This window comes from Teleopsis dalmanni, chromosome 1 (genome assembly GCF_002237135.1).
Source record: "Teleopsis dalmanni isolate 2A chromosome 1, ASM223713v2, whole genome shotgun sequence".
NCBI classification, from domain to species: domain Eukaryota; kingdom Metazoa; phylum Arthropoda; class Insecta; order Diptera; family Diopsidae; genus Teleopsis; species Teleopsis dalmanni.
Window position 1 is genome coordinate 233,299,679 of NC_051846.1, and position 20,744 is coordinate 233,320,422.

Consider the following 20,744-nt stretch of genomic DNA (forward strand, 5'->3'; position numbering starts at 1 on the left):
TGCTACGAAAGTTGGTAGTGAGGCTTTAATGGAATTGCTACAGCGTATGGCGCCATTAAACGACATGACAGTGATAACAGTTGGTCCTCTAAAAGGGAGTCCACGCACCCGCAAATTTAAAGAGCAACGCATACATGCTAACTGGGTGGCCGACTTGGAAGATGGAACTATTTATATCGAGCATTGTAATTGGTTAGATTTTTCTAAATTTAATTTACCAAAACCGATTTATATAAACTTGGTTCGCGATCCCGTCGAACGTATGATTAGTTGGTTTTTTTATGTACGTGGTGCCTATAAAAATGCCATTTACTTTAATAAAAATCCTGATGGTGAAATAAAACCCCCAGAATGGTTTAAAAAGGATTTCAATCACTGTGTGCGTAGTGGTGATCCTGAATGTCAATACGTTCCACATACTTTCAATGACCGCGAAGGAAATCATAAAAGACAAAGTTTATTTTTCTGTGGTCATGACAATGACTGCTTGTAAGTATGCAAACATAATATATAAAGTACTATTTATTTATGTATATATGTACAACACAAATATTTTCTATTAAGACCGTTTGATTCACCATATGCAATACATATGGCTAAGCTTAATGTAGATCGTGATTACGCTGTAGTTGGTACCTGGGAGGATACAAACATAACATTGACAGTTTTTGAAAAATATATACCAAGATTTTTTAAAAATTCGAGAACAGTTTATAACAGTAAGTAGAAATATAAGAATCGTGTCATTTTAAACAATAAAATAATACTGTAATTTCTCCATATGAAGCGCAAAAATTATAACTAAATATTTAAATAATACTTAAGCCCTTTCTTTGACAAATAATCGTATTTTCAATAATTTATAGCTCAAATAACAGTTCATTTTCTTGTAACATATTTTTATAATTTTTATTACAAGTTAAATATAGCAAAACTATATGCTTATATCGTATAGTTTTTAAATATGTCTTTTGTAATATAATACAGATTTTATAATTAAAGGTTTTGCTTGACTAGGGTTATTCTGATGCCGTATATAAAGGGGAAAGTGGTTGTGCGACTTATACCATATCCCCACCCCCGAAATATTTGAAATTATTTTGCATGTTTTCATTATATGAAATATGTTCATATGAAAGAACTTTAATTTATATTTCAAAAACGAAACAAAATTGAAATTGTAACGAAATTCACTTATAGGATTACTAGCATAAAATTAAAAACAACCAGTTTCTTTATTTTTGATTATTGTTTATTCAATTCTATAAAAAATGAAATCATCCAATTATTTTCGAAAAAGCGACTAAATCATAAGGCTTCACTCACTTTTTCATAGTATCGTCATTTTTCTAAAATTAAGATTTTCTGATAAACCTAAGCTTGTTACACGAAAACCACCGATTAGATCAGACAATAAGATTTTTTCTTTACCATTTGTTTTGTCCATTCTCGATGCTCTGAATTCTGCTTGCATTACATTACATATATAAGCTAACTTTATATAAGTTATAAATAATTCAATTATTTTTATATTTGACGGTGTCGTTTAATTGTCATTCTTTATTATGATTTTCCGTCCTTTTTAATATCAAAGTTTACTTGCGTCTTTAATTTTAATTGAGATTTATAAGAAATATTTTTTAGAATTTTTTATCTTATTTTTCGAGTATGAATACATACACTTAAAATCCTTCATAAAAAAGTATTACTGTTATAATTTTTTGAACGAACTTTATTAACCCAACCACTAAGTGTATTCAACCAAAAATAAGTTTAAATTAGAAGGATTCGAACAGTTATAAAGCAACAACAACAAAACTTTTAATTTTTTGAAATTTGGGTGACCATACAATGCTGTTTCGAGTATTATCAAGTACTTATCGTCAGTGACCTTTTAGGAAATATTCGAAGATCACTCATGACAAATACTTGGCAATACTCGAAACAGTGTTGTATGGTCAGTCAAATTTCAATATATTAATTAAAATTTTTGTTTTTGTTACTTCATTATTGTTCGAGTCCTTCTTACTTAAAAATAGTTTCTTTTCGTCATAAGACGTGTTATATTTGACTTAGAAATTAATATTTATTAAAAATTTTTTTTTATTTCAATATTTGTAATTATCAATAAGATTTTATAAATAAGAATTTTTAATTACCCATTAAATAAGTTTTTACATTTCCTTTTTACTAAAATTATTAAAAACTATGTTATTATAGTAATTTCTCTTTGTCAATAACAGCATTACTTGAATGCAAAGTGTAAAGATTTTAAAAATTTAATTTAATTATATGAAAAAAATAGAATATCTTACTTATATGCAATAAATGAGTTTTGAGTTATTTTCATTTGCAACCGCAATTTTACTTAAATCAGTACAATTTATATATAATTTAATTAAAATTGTTTTCGGTTCTCGAAAAATTGGCATTTTAATTTTTTTTTTTGAAAACCATCAAGCCAGTAATCCATTCAATAAGAAAAAATCATCGTTATTATTAGTTTTAATTAATTTAATATAAATAACATTCAAAAAATAAAATAACTTTCCCCTAATGTGGAAAGTAACAGCTTTCTTTTGAATTCCTAGATTAATATAATATATATCAAGTGCTAATTATTATCTTATTTTAATATAATCTTTAGCCAAACATATTTATTGTTAAATTCAATTTTTTTATATTTTTTATTTAAATTAAAAACTAATTTTGTACTTTATAATTGATTGCAACACAACAAAATTTGTTATTTACCGATACCCGTTAATAATGGTATCGGTTACTTTCTTTATTCAAATACAACACTATAAATGTGTTTAAATTTTTGAATTCCTTACCTATTACCTACTCTACTTTCATATTGTTCTTCTTTTACTATTTCTTTTACTACAATAAAATTCTTTTTTTAATGTTATTTTTACAACAACATCATTTTTTATTTTCCATTATCCCAGTGAACATTGATCGTCTGCAAAATCGTAATAGAAACAATCGGAAGCCGAAAATTGATTCGGATGTTAAGGATTTAATGCGCAAAAACTTTACAAATGAATATGATTTCTATTATTTCTGCAAGCAACGTTTGTATAAACAATATTTAGCACTTAAATTAGGAAATTATATATAATTATGTGAATAATTAAAAGTATTAAGTTTATAATATAATATAAAATTAAAAAATAAAAATAAATACATACCATTTAAAATACGTACTATATTGTAAGTTTTTGTTTTCTTTTTGAGTGATTTTTATTAATAAAAGTTCCAGCAAAATGTTTGTTGTTTTAATAATAGGAACGCAAAAATCTATAAATATAAAACTATTTCATCAGAAGGGAACTAAAATTTAATATGTATAACTTCATCACAACTTTCATCACAAAACCAGTGCATTCATTGCCACCACAAATGCATGAATTTGCACACTCACATACACAAGTTGCACATATTTTCGTATGTCCGCCATTTTGAAAAAATCGTTAAATAACTGCTATTTAAATTCCTTAAATGATAGTTGTTTTAATAGTTGATCAATTTTATTAACAATTAAACAATGTTAATTTACACATAAGTTACACTTTCGCTAAAAATAACGCAATCAAGGACCACTATTTCACTTAATATTACGAACGAACAACAACTCTTTTCTTCACGATCGCGTTACAGCTAGCACAAAGCCAATTGTCAGGAGTAGTGATCAGTGTTGCCAATCAGCAAAATTTTTAACAATAATTTGAAAAATATTACAATTTTTAAATGTGTACTTGAAATGGTGTCACCAAAACATATGGATTGCACACCTCTTTCACAATGTAAAATATGCATATGTAATGAAGTTGCATGTACATAATCAGAAAAATTATTTGTAGCTGAAACTCATACATTTGCGTTCTTTTTGCTTAATATTGTGCAAAAATAATAGCCAACTTTTTTAAATCGAATTCTAAATTGTAAACTAATCAATATGCGTAAATGAAAAGTATTAAATTATTTTAAATAAACTATTTGAATTGTGTAGATTTTTTTTTTGCATTTTTAATTTGTATAAAATCAATTTTTTTGTAATTTTGTTTTAAATTTTTTGAGTGGTTACGTCGAAATTATTTTAAAGTCGGTTTTGTTTTTAGGATTTAAACTTTTATTTCGTATGTTGTGTTTTATATATCTGCACACGTATTTCTTCAAATTCACCTTCATCAGGAGAATACAGGAATTCAAGAATTCCTTTAAATCAAGACTTTAAATCAATTTTTAATTGAGCAACTTTTTTAAAAGCTTTCAATTAAATCAAATGATATTACATTAAATATTATTAAAAAAAAACTAATGTGGCCTTTATTTAATAGGTCACATTTTTAAATATTTATTGTTTTATAGCTCTTATAGTCAATAAATTATTTGTAATATATTTAAATTATTATGAAAAATTGTTAATTTATATATTTAAACAGAATATTTACACACAAAAAATCGTTATTTTTCTTAAATTTAGCATCCCTACAAGTATTGCCAACATATAAAAATATATAAAAAACATCTGTTGGCATTACAGGAAATGAAGCTTATTGAAAACGAATTTGGTGTTAAAAAAAAAATTATGTCTAACATATAATTTTATTTTAATAAAAAATTCTTGATAATTTTTATGATCCCATATTAAAGATTCAATTACATAAAATTATTCAATTTATTTATGAAAACGTCTTTATGATATTTGCATGCACAAATTATCCGCATGTTAAATATTTACCCTTGTGCAAAGCTACTGGAAAATGCAAACAAATTATCAATCACCTCGGAGAATATATATTTTAAAAACACAGTTTTAATGGCAACAGGTATGTTTAAAAATGTTTCAGTTTTATTATTATTATTAAATAGTAACTTATTTTTATTACTTCAAAAGGTAATTAAAATTTTACAACAATCGTTAAATTTATGATTTTCTCTTATTTTTGTCAGATGCAATCATTAAATGTAAATGATTTGAATAACACGCGAAAATCTCAATTAGATTTAATATTTTTCAATCGAGTACCTAAAGTTGGTAGCCAGACTTTTATGGAATTGCTGCGACGCTTGTCGGAACGTAACAATTTTCAGTTTCATCGTGACGCTGTGCAAAAGGTGGAAACAATACGTTTGGCAGAAGATCAACAGCAGGAGTTAGCTGAAGTCATAAGTGAATTACCGGAACCATCAGTATTCATAAAACATGTCTGTTATACAAATTTTACAAAATTTAATCTTCCCACCCCCATTTACATAAACGTTGTGAGAGATCCAATTGAACGAGTAATCAGTTGGTTTTATTATGTGCGTGCTCCTTGGTACTTTGTTGAAAGAAAAGCGGCTTTTCCAGATTTGCCACTACCACATCCAGCTTGGTTAAAGAAAGATTTCGAAACATGTGTTTTGTCAGGCGATCAAGAATGTACTTATACACAAGGCGTTACAGTGGAAGGTATCGGTGATCATCGGCGGCAAAGTTTATTTTTTTGCGGACATGCGTATGAATGCACGTAAGTAATAAAATTTTTTTTGCGATTTAAATTGATTCATTTTAATAATTTTATTAATTTCTTTTAAAGACCTTTTAACACTGTGGGTGCACTAGAACGTGCTAAATTTGCCGTAGAGAGTCAATATGCCGTTGTTGGTGTGTTAGAAGATTTAAATACTACGTTATCAGTATTAGAGGAATATGTTCCAAGATTTTTTGAAGGTGTACGTGAAATTTACGACAGTAAGTAAATGCTTATTTATATTTGAAATGAACACTATAAAGTATTTTTTTATATATAATTTATAGGTAGTGCAGAATATTTGACAAAAATCAATAAAAATAATTTCAAACCTCCAGTTAGCGAAAAAGTAAAAGATATTGTGAGACGCAATTTTACAAATGAAATTGAATTTTATCAATTTTGCCGCCAAAGATTACATAAACAATATCTGGCGACGCATTTGCCACAAAAACTTCTTGCAAACCAAGTGAATCTATTAAAATAAATATGTTATTGTTGTTGTTTTGGATAATGTAAAGTGTGTGACTTCCTTTTCTGTATATTGTATGTAATTTTATCATTTTCATATATATAAACCACATTTTAATATAATTTTTTTTTTATTTTACATAATTTTAATTATATTTTCTATTATACTATTAAAAATTGATAGTATAAAAATATTGATTTTTATACAAATTGTTAAGTATATAAATCCTAGACTAATTTCTATATAAGTTATAGTTCTCTGTTGTACTAGGTTAAAATTTTTAATATTTTATACTCAGAACTAAAAGAAATTTTAAAATGTGATTAAAAAATGAACAAAATATATATGTATTGTTAAATATTTTATTTCATAGAAAACTTAAGTATATTATTAATATATAAAAATTGAATAAATAACAAAAAATAAAAAACAAAATTCGAATTTTAAGTTGTTTTAATTCATTTAGATATGAATTTGAGTGTAAGTATGATTTTAAAAACAATTTTAAAAGAATGCTCTATTAAGTTATTTTAATTCATTTACATAGATTGGTATGTATTTAAATGTAAGTATGTATGTAAAAATAAATTTTAAAAACAATTAAATATAAAAGTTAATGAAGTGGATATTATATATGTATTCAAGTCAAGTTAGGAAATAAATACAAAAATCTAAAAACAAAAAATTGTATTTACCGTTAACTTATTAACATTTATTTATATATATACATATTTATATACATAAATTATTGCTATAAATATGAACAGTTAAACAACTTATTTAAAAAAGTTTAAATAATAAGGCCGTTAAATAACAAATACTTTGTATAATAAATTTAAAAAATAATTGTTTGAAAATTTTCCATAAAGTTGTTTAAGTAATATAATAAAAATTTTTAAAACACTTAAAGCAATGAATTTTGAATATAATAATTAAAGCAGTTAATAAAGAGTAAATTTTAAATTTAATTTTATAAGTATTTACTTACTCATAAAATGCTTAAGTTATAGATAAATAGTAATTAAAACATTTAAATTATTACATTTATAATGAATGAGATCCTATACTCCAATGTGAGAAAGGATAAATTAAAAAAAGATATTAACAACACATATTTGAGTAGATTTTATTTTAATTCTGTTAAAAGTTATAGTTATAAAAAAATAAAAAACAGTCAATATTATTTGTCTTTGATAATCTCAAACTAAGTTTTTTGATAAAAAGAAGAAAACATGAGTTAATATTAATGCACTTGTATTGTATTACAAATATTTTGTGTATTAATTTATTTTAAAATTTTATGTTCAAGGTGCATGTATTGATGTTTAATTTATTTATGATATCGAGAACAAAATATTTGATTTCATAACCGGCATAGTGTAATATTTTAATGAAATATCTAATATACGAGTATCTAATACATATTTTATTTATAACTAAGTAAATGCACTTGTACATTTATAAAAACTTTTTTAATTAAGTAAAAACCCCTACGGCAGTGCATAGATAAGCCTCTATTACAATGTTTTGGTGTTGATTATATAAAATACTCACAGATTTTCACGCATGACAATGATTATTATAAAATTTATATAGATACATTTGTACATGATTATATATTTCTTACAACAAATATTTATTTATATAAATATGATATATACAGATAAATATGCAATACAAATGTACAAATTAAATTTTTTGTGAATTTAAGTATATCTTACATATGAGCATATATACTTATGCACATGTGAGTATAAATTCATTACAAAAAATATGATAAGTTCTTATTAATACTGGGGACTATAAATTACACTTGAAATGATTTGTACATTTGTTATCAAAACTTGAAATTGCATTTTTTACTGAAGATTCGAATTATTTATGATAGTTTGTGTTTTATATTTATACACATACTGTATATAGATGTAAAAATAAAATATATATATATTTCTGTAAATATATTTTATATATATTTCTATTATATATATTATTAATATAAGTATGAATATATTTATAAAAAATGAATTTTAAACTTTTCGATGCAATGCTTTGTCACTATAATATGCGTAATGTTAATTAAATTATTAAACTTATGCACAGAATTAATCTAAATAAAGGCTTTAAACGCTTCTTTTAATTATTATTTAAACATTGTATATAAATTTGAATTAATAGAGTAATTATTTTTACTCCATTATTATAAAAATAAAGTAAATATATATTTGTTATACTTAGAAATACTATAAAAAATTAAAAATGTTTTAGGAACCTTAACTAAATTTGTTTGAAACTGAACACAAAGTTATTTCAACTAACTAATTAAATAATATAAAAAACATTTTATAATATTAAATATATATAAGGAAATACAGGATTTAACTTAAAAAGCACTGCTTTTAATTCATTATCAATTAACAGTTGATCAAGAAAATGTCTTTTACATATTATTTTTAATCCAAATGCTTTTTATAAATTGGTTGACTTTTATTTGTTTAAAATTTATAAACAAAAACATAAAAAAATGTTTCTATTTTATTAATCAGATTTAAAACACTATAGACTTTTTCTTAAGGAACTGTATGTATTACAAAACGTCTTTTTTTTGTTGTGTAGAGAACCGATTACAAAATTGATTTATCAAACTTAAAGTAAAGCATTTCATTTACGCCTTTAGTGTCTCGTTTAATAGATGCTTTTTTCCTAAAAAATGTATATCAAATTTTTAAAATAAAAAAAGTTATTTAAAGATCATTAACTTACGAAATATCACCATAGAAATGAAATTGAGTATCTGGAGGCATTTCTTCGCCTGGTCCCTTAAATGCATTATTGAGAATGAAATCATATGGTTGTGACTATTGGTTACAAAAAATTTAAATTATTTAAATTCTATTTATTACATTCAAAAGCCACTAACCGAATCAACTAACTCTATCTGTTTAGGATATTTAAAATAATTAAAATCAACTGTATCTTTTATCAAGTCAAAAACACAATCATCAGTAAATTTTAAAAATAAATCCATATCCCTTGCAGTAATTTCTGTAATGTCTTTTTTGTCAATTTTAAAATTATTATCCATTATTATTTTTCGCAGTACATAATCACATGCAAGATTTTTTTGCATACGATAAGCCTTAAGATGAAATTCAAAGCGTGCCGTAAATAATTTATATATTTTATCATAATCTTCATAACGATATTGTATATGTTTACCATCATCTGTAACAGCTGCATCTGCAAAAGTAATATTAAGAAAGTAAGGTACAAATAAGCAAAATTACTATAAATAAGAACTTTAATTACTTAGAAAAACATCTATAAAATTCATATCGGGATTGCAAAATTCTTTTAAACAATGGTGATCACGATTAAGATAATCCCATTTATCCACATCCAAACTGCACTGCTTATTATTAACAATCTAAAATTTTGAACGTAATATAATAATAATAAGATTATAAATAGAGTAGAATAGCGCTGAGATGCTAACAAAAATGTTATCCTTCTAAATACAGTTAATTTACACAAACCTCGAACACAAAAAGATATTGCTCTGGCATTGGAGTTGAAAGTAGTTTTGGTTCCCCAACTATAAGTGCCTTTATGAGTTCAATACCGAAATTGCGGTTTGCTCGTAAATTATTACAAATACTGCTATCCAGTTGCCGAAAAATTGCGTTAACGCATGGTAAAGCGTTCCACTCATGCTAAATTTTAATGTGTATTAAGAAAAAATATTAAGAAAATTTTAAATATATTTATAGTACATAGACACATACATTATAATTTTCAACAACAGTTTCCCAAGCATGCGAAAATGGTCCGTGGCCTATATCATGTAATAATCCAGCAATCTACAATCAAAACTTATTAATTTTAAATGAATTATAAGTTATAATAATATAAGTGTTTATATAAAATTACTAGAAAAATTTTTAACCTCTACGGACAACCGATATACTGGCCAATCCTTGTCTTTTGTAATCCATTTACTATTTATTTCTAGTTTATTCAGCATTCTCTTACTAGCCCAATACGTCCTATAAAAATATATTTTATCACTGGAATAGTGTAAAGAAATCATATTTACTTACCCAATACAATGATCGTATCTTGTATGCACTGTTTCTGGTTTATTCACAAACATCACACCCAATTGTTTGATATTTTTTAAACGTTGGAATTGAGGAGTATTAATGATTTGGACGATGTCATATGGAAGCAGAATTTGACCATGTACTGGATCAGCTATTTCTAACTGTAAATAGCAAATTTTACGATTAGTGTATATTTAATACAGTTGGTATTATTTAAAGTTTAAAGAAATATAAAAAATTGTTTATTTAATTTAAAGTAGCATTAATACTTATTTGGAAAAATATAAAACGAATTATAGATTAAATAAAAACTTTTATGGCACGCTATTGATATAAATATATTTTATAGCTACTACTTCTGTTATCTTAGCGATACAACATTGTTATAAATTAATTCATCACTAATCGTAATTTAATAAAAATTTTTAAATCTGGGACACAATTTTATCAGATTTTTTTTCACAATTTAGTAATTTTTTAATGTTTTACAAGTATTTGTCGTTTTAAATGACAAAATACATACCATTTTTCCACACATAATGATTCATAAACGGTTAAAGTAACAATATATTTAAATTTCGTTCTTATCTTTAAACGGAGCAATTTTATAATAACTTCATAAACCAAAAATGTTGATATAAATGTTTACAAGAACCAATCAGCTGATTATTTTCTCAAATTCCGTATGATTTTAATTTTAATGCTGCCACACCTTTTTCAAATATGCTAAAGCATGAAATGCAGATGGCGCCACCTTCTTAAGTCTCAGATTCACACAATACAATTAATATATTCAATAATTATACTATGTTCAGACAGTCAAATTCTCTTAATGTCATAAAAATGAAATTATGTTAACTTGGAAAGTGTTCATATTGCCAAATTAAAGAAATCATATGTTTTTTTGTTTACAAATCGAATGTTTTGTATCTGAAAAATTTTAAAAGTTAATTATTATAACTATAAAGGATGGCATTCAGTAGTTTTATTAGCTTTAGTGGATTTCAGGTATGTGAATTATTATTCTTCATTCTATTTTGAATTAATAACAGTTACAGTTCTTTCTCTTTATTCAAATTTAAAAATTTGCACTACTTTCAAAATATTTTCCCGATTTTATTAAAGTCAACTGTCATTGACATTTTTTTTTTTAAATTGTCACTTTTTCGTTATCTCCACTTTATCTTTTTCTTATCTTACACATAATTGCATTTAAAATGTCCTTTAATTTCAGTCTTCGTTTCAACGAAATTAAGGCAATTTTCCTTACTTTTATTCTAAGCTTTACACCACAACCTACTCATAGTAAAATTCAAGTAAAACACAAGGTGCTATCATTTACTGATGGAACGCACTTGTGTATATGTAGTGTTACTCAAAGTTACTACGAGTAGCTCGTGGAACAGACCTAGTATTGTTTTGCATAATAACAACAAACATCACAGCTTAAGTGGTCTTTGAGTGATTCTTTAGTACCCAATATCGAACACTGCCGTAAGATAATTCAAGATGATGTTCAATTATTGGGCTGTACAATAGCAATCTAAACAATAAAGTTTGTTGTAAGAAATCTATATATTTTTGGCAACACAGATTTACCAAAATGTTATTAAGGCCTTGTGCGAGTTCGACCAAATTGATACTAAATTGACGGAAATAGTAAATTATGTCGTTATGACAGCGAATATTATAGGGTAAATTAGATAAAAATGAGGTAAATTAGGTGTTATAATTGTGAAAATTTTATAAGATGTTTAATATATAAATAAATAAATTTGAAAACTTTTAAGCAATAATAATAAATAAGTACAATAATAAAATAAATAAATATTTACATAAGTGCAGTGCAAAAAATCCATAGGAAATTTCAATTTATATTACCTCAATTTAACCGAACTCTCAGACGGCCTAAATATCAATTAATATTTATTTAAAGTAAATTATCTAAAACTCGATGAATGGAGTTGTATAATTGTTAAATTACAAACAAATGATTTTATTTATACTAGCGCTCATTTATGAAAAAAATAAAGCAACCCAAAAATAATGTAAAGAATAAAAATTTAGCATTTTTTGGAAATTTGACGAATACATTGTGTGCGGAATCAACTTCAAGAGTAATTGATGCAATTTGATGATAGTGGCCGTAGACTTCAGACACGGTGTATTGGTTGGTGAAAGAATTGTTATTCATTTATGTTTTTCATTTATGGACGTTATTTAACTATTTCTTCTTTCAAACGCAACAAAGGAGCCATGAAGTGAGCGCTATTAACAGTATTGCTTTTCTCAAGGTAGTAGATAAACAAAATTTCACGCGTATCTCAATCGCATATTACTATGTCTCATTTATGCGGTTTTGCTCATTTACCGTACAAAAATCTTAAAGATAAATGGGCTCATTATCAATAAATCAACTTATTTTACTCATTTATAGCAAAAAAATGTCGAATGTAACCGCTAAAAATAAATTTCCCATAAGGGAAATTACCAATATTTGAAATATGTGTCATATATTTCATATGTATAATGTGAACAAACAACGGCTGAGCTGTAAACAAAAGCAATGACAAAGTAAGTATTTAATAAAGTCTCTGTTTTTATAATTTGAATATGTAATTGATAAATAAAATGTTTATAAATGATTTAATATATCAATTATAATATAATTTTTTTTGTGTTTTTTAATTATTAAGTGGTGTTTATAAGAATTCATAAAAGTTATATTAGCTGCAGAAATGAGCTCATTACAATGTGAACGTTACTATATAACTTATTTTTTTAATTTATTATTTTTTAATTTGGTTGCTGACTATTAAGTTTTATCATCATTATTGCAGTCAAATTTACTTCAGAAAGATTGTACCGCAAATATCTTAAAATTAATTTTGGATATAAAACTGATCTATCATCGCTTATTTGTGTATCACGATATTTTTATACAGGAATACTGTTCCTGTATTTCCTCAAGTGAGCATTAATATTAATCAATTATTTCTTGTTTTGATCTATTTCGCATTATGTGCATCGAATATCTTCGCCACATATATTATCTTCCTTCTCAGGCTAATACTCTATCTACAGCAAATTGGACTTTGGCAATATTTTTGTACACATTCTCATATTTTCAGATTTGTTTGCTGACAAAATTCAAAAATAATAGGTATTTGCATTAGAACATAAATCTTGCCAAAGTCTAGCCAGTGTAAACAACAGGTAGAATTAGAGCATATAATGCATGCGATAACTATTGTTAGATTGATAACTGAATGCCTCAATAAATATTCAGACAATGTATTGCTATTACTTTTTCGTTAAAAATTTTTTGATAATAACATTTTTTTTTTCACTGCTCACACATCGTGAGCATGATATCGATTACGGACATTTTTCTACGAACTTCAACAACCATGACAGTTTGATCTTCACCATAAAAATAATAATGTTTGTACCACAGATTGCACTTATGTGCGCACAAAATTAAACCACAGCACTTAAAGTGCAATTAATAATAATATCTACGGGTTTTCGTAGTACAACAAAAAATATTCAATACATATAGTAGCACTGCCCATGGTGTATAACAGGACTGTCCAAAACACGGCCCGCAGGCCGCATGTGGCCCGCGTCTAATGACATATGTACCAAATATATGAATTTAAATTGATAAATTAAAAAAACAAAATTTAAAATTATAAATTGTCGAATACAACTATGAACGTATATATTTTTTTCATTGATTCGTGTTGGTCCGCGATCGCATGTGGCCTGGACAGCCCTGATGTATAACATACTGCATATAATCTAATTCATACTATTGAATTCCAAAAACATCAACAGTTTTAAAGTTACTCCATAATGGCTCAAACTAAACTTTTATAATAGGACAATTTTATGAGAAGTAGCACCGAAACATTAAGAAAATAAATTTCATATTTATATGTCTAATATTAATACCACACGCATTCATAATAAATTCTTGAAAATGATTTTCCAAAACATTTCTTAGTTTTATCTCAAATCAATAGTTCAGACCGTTATATTGTAGGTAACAAAAATTAAGCTCGCAAGAACAAGATAATCAAACCATCTGTAAGTTGCCGATATTGGCAACACTTCACAGTTTTAATAATTTTATTATTAACATATTTAGCAGCAGTGAACATCGAATTAATGTTGCTGACATATCTTTTAAAAAAAGTGTTATAAAATTATGTTATTATTATTAATTTTTTCATTTCATTATAAATAAATAAAATTTTAATAACACAAAAGTGCACAAAAAAGATGTACAGCTATAGTTTTTAGCAGTACACCACTGACATATTTTTCATAAATAAATTAATGCGCTCAGGAGTAATTTGTTGATATACTCATAATTTAAATACTAATCACAATAATTGACATTGAAAACAAAATTAAAAACGTGCATTTAGTAGATAAAAATGAAAGTGAAATTGACCTACAGAGTTTACAAAATTTGTATGGAATTAAAACACTTAAACCACGGAGAGAATTTCGAATACTCAATAAAGTTTATTTATGATAAAAGCCATATAAGTGAAGAATTTTGGTTTGCTCTCTTTTGGTCTCCTGGAATCCAAAACAGTTTTTTTTTAATTTATTATTTAACTTAAAACTGTGTTAATATGGCAAAATGTGTTTATTAAAGAAATTAATATAAATAAATATTGGAAATATTCTTTGCTAAAACTAAGTTGTAAGATAAGTTAAATTGATATCAATCGAAACAATAAATTTCAGTATAAAAAATTAACAACTTCAATGTAATTAAATAATTAAATCAAATATAACAAAAATAAATGTAAAAATTTATTCAGTAATATAAACATAAAAGTTTTTAATCAAAACAGAAAATGTAAACCAAACAATAAAAAGCCGGCTAAACTTATTTTTGTTTTGTTCTGCATGAAAAAGTAATAAGTAAAAAATGTTGTTGGGAGAGTATATAAAATTCAAATGTACAGTGGCGGTATTTAAAATGATGAAACGGAAGCATAAGTCACCTTCTTAAGCACTAGTAATTATACAATACAGAAAGAGTTATTTCTAAATAAAATAAATATATTAATATTATATCAATATTATATTGAACTTTTCTTACTAGTGTGCATAAATAAATTTGATTTTTTAAAACAATTTCCATTTTGAATATATTCGGCAGGTAAGTACTTTCTAAATTTTTTTTTGTTTAATATTTTTTCTGATAATGTCAGGATACAAATTAAATATTGTAAAATATATCGAGAAAAAAATTAAAAACAATACTAATAAATTATTTTGTTATTTATGATTAAAAATATTATATAATAATTTATTAGCAAACTGAGTTTCCCTGAAAATGAATATCGAACATTGTCAAAATATCGGAGCAATATTTCAATAACATATAATATGTTTTTAAATATAGATAATAAATTATAGTTTTTTATTTTTTATGACCAATTAGCCCGCTTATAAATTATTACAAAACTAATAAAAAATTTTTAGTTATGGTTAATTAAAGCTTTGAACTGTAATTTGGTTAAATTTAACAAATATATTTTTATTTTTAAACAATAATATCATTTACATATATGCAATAATTTTTTACTTTTTCAATGATAATTTATTTTCATTACAAAATATTATATTACATTATAATTATTTATTATTATTATAATTATTATTTTCTTTTATTAAAATAATTTAAATCAACGTAATACTTTAGTTAGTATGTTAACCGAATTGTCATTGTTTGTCGAAGCCAGGATACATTTCTTTAGATGAAAAAATCTTCAATATTCTTCAAAATTTGGTTTATATAAACAAATAAAAATTGTAAATCTGTTTTTATTTTTTTCAACTTCATTCTATTATTATATGTCAGCTGAGCACTGGTGCAGTAAACCCATACACATATTACTTAATATCTATTAAGTACAATTTAGCAATTGTAATAAATTAACAAATAGTTCGAATTGTGCTATTTATATTCCATAAAGGATGCTTAAAAAAAATTTTTATTATAAAGTCAACAAAGTCTGAATCAAATCAATCACATCTGATAGATGCCAATCAGATTTATTAAGTAATTTTGTTTTAGTTTGAATACATTATTAAATAAAATACAAACAGAAATTAATCGTTCAATTTATAAAATCAAATATATTAAATTCCAGAAAAAATCAATAATATTTAAAAGCATTTGAATTGATATAAATATATGCTAATTAATGTTAATATTGGTTATAAAATTCTGTTTTTTATTGTTATTTTTGTCATTTTTAAAATTATACTGATATACAAAAGAAATGTTTGAAATGAATTGCTCAAAATAATAAATAGACCAAAAATCAATCAATTTATTTAAACTAAATTTATTCATTCGACAACTGTCACTGTTATCACTTTTAAACCTGCCTACATTTTACCCCAAGCGCAAGAACAGTAAGAAATGAAAACAAAATATAAACTTGCGGAGGATTAAGCTCAATGAGAGTTGGAAGTAGCCCAAGAGTAAAAGAGAGCAACATTATGAAGAGAATTTGTAAATAAATTTGCGACAGGATTGACTGCATTTGGCCAATACAACTTCTTAAAAAATTTTCTGCCATAAAAACGCACCTTGTCATTTTATCACAATTAAATACCAAAGGTAGTTAGTTGCTTTTGCTATCGGGTTGATAATAGTTGTTCAAATATTTATATATTAAAAATATTTTAAACTGAATATTATAAGAAATTTTTTCTCTGTTTTATTTAAAGAAATAAAAGCGGTTGTGTATAAAATGTGAACGAAATTAAAATTCGAAAAATCAACAAAAAAGTTAAAAATGTTATTTTTATTTTTAACCATATTTAATGTTAAAAATAACTAATTATTAATAGTGCTAAACATTTTATTGAACTCAATTGAAATAAAAGCATCATTTAAATTAATTGAACAAATTGTGCGTGTGGTGCGGTGCGTGAGATGCGTTTGTAGAAAACAAATATAAAAATATATAGATACGTATATATTTGCAGTTTTACACAAATTGGTTGGGGCCAATGCCACCTATGAGTTTCAAGAGAATCTTAATAAGCAAGTTAGCTCTCAATAATATTTACAATACTAAATGTGCTACTCCATACCCGCATCCCGCCGCACTGTTTACAGCTCCACAACACGTGTGCGTTGTACGAAAAAGTAAATGCTTTTTGTATCTGAACTGAATTTAGAGCGAAATCGCATTAAAATCTCGTGAGCATTCAGTGTAAATTGTAGATACAATAGTACGAAAACAAACTTCAGACCTACGTAAGTGTACGTATGCGAATTCTGAACAAAGGGGCCACTAGACAGGCAAGAAGCAGGCGATTCGCTACGACCTTGCAATGCCCTTGAATGACACTCTTATTGCGCGCAGCGACCAACCAGAAAGAAGACGCGACAGTAGTTGGCAGAAATGAAAACGAATTGAAATTTTGTGTGTTTTGGGCTTTTCGTATGTTCGTTCGCTTGCTAAAAAAAATTTACTTTTTATATATAAAACAAAAAAGTGAAACGAATCAAAAATATAATAATAATAATATCCAGTTTTTTTTTTTGTATTTAATTTAAGTTAATAGAAATTCAAAAAACACAAATTTAATAAAAATACACAATTTTGTTTTAATTCAACGCGACGACGCAGGCGAAACGACACAACCGCTACTGTGCGTTCAAATACGGCTTAACATTAAACGGTTTTTTATTTAAATATTTAAAAGATTTTGTTTATAACTTTATAAACTGAAAAGGAAAATAATAATTTTTTAAAATTATTGTAAATGAGTTATTAAGAAAATAATATATTTGTTTCAAAAAATAGTAGTGTTTCAACATTTAACATATCCTAGTAAACCACCCGAAATTATAATATAAAACAACCTACATTTCTCGAAGTCTATAATTAAAATTTTTATAATAAAAAATTAATTTTCGAAAACCTCTTTAAAATTTTTATATAATTTTAAATATAATAATTATAAAAATTTATGAATTTTTTAATTTGTGTGAAATATATGACAAAATAGTGAAAGTGTTATTAAATCCCACCATAAAATTACCAAAAATTATTTTAAAACTAAAATATTTTTAAATTAAAAAATTTAACAACAAAAACAACGTATCACAACAAAACAATAACAACAACAAAAACAATAAATCTAGCAAGTTCAACACACGCTACTATTACCAACGATATATTATAGCACAAGGACGAACAGGAAGCACAAAAAGCAATACACATACATGCACTCACGCCCTTCGTGCGTTGCGTGCTCTCATTTGTATACACACACTTGCTTCTATTACCTCAACATATAAAATATTGTGGACAAGCATAGAGAAATTAAGAAACAAAAAGTAAGTAGCACAGAAAATAAGAGAATATTTTGTTCAAAAAAAAATATTTTTTTTTATCATAATAATAACAAAATATTTTCAAATCCTTTTGATTGAAAACGCTCAAAAAGAACAAGAAAAATTTTAAAAGTCACAATAAAGAAAAAAACAACAAACACAGTATTGACAACACTATCAAAAAAAAAATTAGAAAAAATAAAACAAAACGAAAAAAGCAATTTTTGTTGTTGTTTTTAAGGAAAAATTTTAAAAAGTCAAACAAGCGCTTCTGCACAAGTTTTTTATTATCTTTACTCTTTTGTTGTTGTTAATTGGTTTTCTTCTGCATGACATTTCCTTTGGTACCAATGTCATATAAATATAAATATAAATAAACTTAATTCACACAAGCACACATATACACACACACACACATGCAAATAAATTGTTAAAAAAAACCAAACAGAAAACAAAAACAATTTCAAATACGGCGTGGATATATTTCTTCTCCGCAAACATAAAAACACGCAACATCATAACTTTCTGGAGGTACGATGACGTAGTCTGCTAATATATACAAAAATCAGAATAAACCAATTTAATTCCCAATAAAGTAGATTATTTTAGAAAATAACATACAAAACTTTAAAATAGTGTAAACAAAATATATTTCTTCTACAGCACTCCATAAACAAAATCAAAGTAATTGGATTACGTATACGCAATGTAGTCTCCTATGTAAATGAATTAACTACAATATGTTTTAATATAGTTAACAAGTTTTACATACTAAACATAATTCTGTCATTACATAATACATTTTTTTCTGCTTCGAACAAATACCAATACACAAAAATACTTAATAATTAATATTATTAAGCAGAAACAAACACAAAATTTTAAATAAAAAAAAATCACTTATAAGTCATCTCAATTCTGGAAATAATTCAAGCGTAATATTTGTAGAACTTTTTACACACTAAGATATTTTAGATAGATAGATAATAATATTCTGCCAAATACTTTTCAATATTAATTATTATATTTTATGTATATAAGTCACAATATACACAGAACATTTTAAGCGTATCAGCGCAGTTGCTTAGAATTATCACATAAAATAAAATTTTCAATTTATATTTATTAACGTATAACTTTCTACAGAAAAATATTAAATTTAAAAAAAAAATTAGAAAAAACTGCAGTTTAAAGAGAATATAAATAAGCAAGTTTCCTAATATTATTATAATATTATATCATATTATTATAAATTATTATTAATATTATTAATAATATCAAGTAAAAAAACAAACTGTGATCTGTTATTGTTGTCATTAAAAATAATATTAATTAAAACAAGTTTTAATTAAGGAAAGCAGTTTAATGGGAATATAAATAAGCAAATTCCTTAATATTATTATTTAATATCACCAAATTATTAGGAACAATTAAGTAACAAGTCACAAAAACAAACTTATGGTTAAGAAAAGTGCATATAATCATTAGAAATAATATAAATTAAAACAAGTTTTATTAAATTCTAGTATTGTTATACTATGTTCAGATAGACAAATTTTCTTAATTTCGTAAAAATGATATTAAGTGAATTACGAAAGTGTTCATACTGCACTAAATTAAGGAAATCATATGTTTTTTGTTTACAAATTGCATGTTAAAAATTACATGCTCCAAACACCATTTGTATCTGGGAAATTTTAAAAGTTGATTATTATAATTATAAGGAATGGCATTCGGTAGTTTTATTAGCTTTAATGGATTTCAGGTATGTGAATTATTTTTTTTCACTCTATTTTAAATTAATAACAGTTACAGTTCTTTCTCTGTATTCAAATTTAAAAATATGCACTACTATCTAAATATTTTCCCGGTTTTATTAAACTTAACTGTCACTGACATTTATTTAAAAAATAATGTCACTTTTTCGTTATCTCAACTTTATGTTCTGCTTAAAATTTATCTTAATTTCAACCTTCGTTTCAACGAAATTAAGGCCATTTTCCTTAATATCGTTCTAACCTCAAAACTGAATTTTGTATGGAAAAAACAACTTAATTTCGCTGAAACGAAGATGAAATTAAGATTTTTGCGAAATTAAGGTGGGTCTGAACACAGTATTACAACAAACAAAGAACTAAATAAATTTTTAATATTTTTTTTTTTAAACAATGTTTTCTAAAATTTCTATTTAAGGCTTTTAAAACTTGCGGCGCCACACATACACTGAACGCTTTCAAATGATGACTTATGGCGTTTTT

At 24.9% G+C, this 20,744-nt stretch overlaps 3 protein-coding genes across 3 annotated transcripts in view; 2 read left to right on the forward strand and 1 right to left on the reverse strand.

Annotated features, from left to right (window-relative positions):
* LOC119667690 (heparan sulfate 2-O-sulfotransferase pipe-like) overlaps nt 1–732 on the forward strand; it is a 960-nt gene extending 228 nt beyond the window's left edge. The window contains exons 2-3 of the mRNA XM_038076998.1: nt 12–489; nt 565–732. Coding sequence (XP_037932926.1) covers nt 12–489; nt 565–727 — 641 coding nt within the window. The 3' untranslated portion in view covers nt 728–732. The remainder of the gene's footprint in view (nt 1–11; nt 490–564) is intronic.
* Nucleotides 733–4,668: 3,936 nt separating this feature from the next.
* LOC119668006 (heparan sulfate 2-O-sulfotransferase pipe-like) lies at nt 4,669–6,111 on the forward strand. The gene is made up of 4 exons (XM_038077367.1): nt 4,669–4,838; nt 4,963–5,522; nt 5,592–5,746; nt 5,813–6,111. Exons 2-4 carry the CDS (start codon nt 4,963–4,965, stop codon nt 6,010–6,012), a joined length of 915 nt encoding a protein of 304 aa, XP_037933295.1. The 5' UTR covers nt 4,669–4,838; the 3' UTR covers nt 6,013–6,111.
* A 2,435-nt stretch (nt 6,112–8,546) lies between these two features.
* LOC119668007 (deoxynucleoside triphosphate triphosphohydrolase SAMHD1-like) lies at nt 8,547–10,720 on the reverse strand. The gene is made up of 9 exons (XM_038077368.1): nt 10,621–10,720; nt 10,095–10,258; nt 9,941–10,040; nt 9,780–9,854; nt 9,531–9,707; nt 9,304–9,421; nt 8,915–9,234; nt 8,758–8,852; nt 8,547–8,697 (listed from the first exon to the last, which is right to left on the reverse strand). The coding sequence occupies exons 1-9, from the start codon at nt 10,633–10,635 to the stop codon at nt 8,619–8,621; spliced, it is 1,143 nt and encodes a 380-aa protein (XP_037933296.1). The 5' UTR covers nt 10,636–10,720; the 3' UTR covers nt 8,547–8,618.
* Between the last annotated feature and the right edge of the window lie 10,024 nt (nt 10,721–20,744).

Coding starts and splice junctions, on each gene's coding strand:
- LOC119668006 (XM_038077367.1), top strand. CDS start 4,963: ATGCAATCATTAAATGTAAATGATTTGAATAACACGCGAAAATCTCAA. Junction 5,523..5,591: donor GGACATGCGTATGAATGCAC/GTAAGTAATAAA, acceptor TTTCTTTTAAAG/ACCTTTTAACACTGTGGGTG. Junction 5,747..5,812: donor TGTACGTGAAATTTACGACA/GTAAGTAAATGC, acceptor TATAATTTATAG/GTAGTGCAGAATATTTGACA.
- LOC119668007 (XM_038077368.1), bottom strand. Junction 9,855..9,940: donor TATATCGGTTGTCCGTAGAG/GTTAAAAATTTT, acceptor TTTTGATTGTAG/ATTGCTGGATTATTACATGA. Junction 8,853..8,914: donor AGATAGAGTTAGTTGATTCG/GTTAGTGGCTTT, acceptor TGTAACCAATAG/TCACAACCATATGATTTCAT.